At 48.1% G+C, this 659-nt stretch overlaps 1 protein-coding gene across 1 annotated transcript in view; it reads right to left on the bottom strand.

Moving 5' to 3' along the window:
• Positions 1-292: 292 nt before the first annotated feature.
• CSUI_008639 (f-actin-capping protein subunit) overlaps positions 293-659 on the bottom strand; it is a gene marked incomplete at its 3' end in the record, with an annotated part of 7,048 nt that continues 6,681 nt past the window's right edge. Inside the window, exon 5 of the mRNA XM_068068766.1 lies at positions 293-473. Within this exon, the coding sequence (XP_067919259.1) occupies positions 293-473 (181 nt within the window). The remainder of the gene's footprint in view (positions 474-659) is intronic.

Below are 659 nucleotides of genomic sequence, written 5' to 3'. Positions count from 1 at the left end.
AGCGACGAAAAACACAGGAAAAGGAAACCCCGGAGGGACAGCTCACTGGGGATGACTTGAAGCTCTGGTGTCATCGAGGAGATACCTATGATATCCTCCAGGAAGCGTGTTCGCACACCTTCTTTCGCTGCTACGATAGAGATCCATGTGTACGACAATGAAGAAGCGCCGTAGTGGAGATTGGGATGTACAGACAGCTGGATACTCGCAGATCCGTACACCTTCACCTACATATACATATACGGTCTACGAAGGCGGAGAGAAGGAGAGGTGTATAAGGCGCATATAGCCCTCAGTACGCATACCGCTGTGTAATACGTATACACCTATGCATATAGATCCGTGAATAGGTACACATCTTGAGATAGTAACAAAGAGGGGCCTCACCATGGTGAATAACAAAGGCTGCTGCAAAACCATCCTCACTAGGGAGTGACCAAACATAAACTGACGAAACTCCACCCTCGTAATATCTGCAGTGTACAAACGCAATCAAAGGAGGAGCCCATACACAACGCAAAAACACACGCTACTCATAGGACACCTTTCTTCACTAATGCAGAACAGCCATATTTCGTCTCCCTGAAGCAAATCAACTATGGCGTGTTCCAGAACATACTCTCACTGTGGCGGGGGACCCGAATCTCTTCTTAGCGGGG

The sequence above is a fragment of the Cystoisospora suis genome (assembly GCF_002600585.1).
Source record: "Cystoisospora suis strain Wien I chromosome Unknown contig_4899, whole genome shotgun sequence".
NCBI classification, from domain to species: Eukaryota; Apicomplexa; class Conoidasida; order Eucoccidiorida; family Sarcocystidae; genus Cystoisospora; species Cystoisospora suis.
Note: the sequence above shows the minus strand (reverse complement) of the source record. Positions and strands in the feature narration are given on the sequence as shown.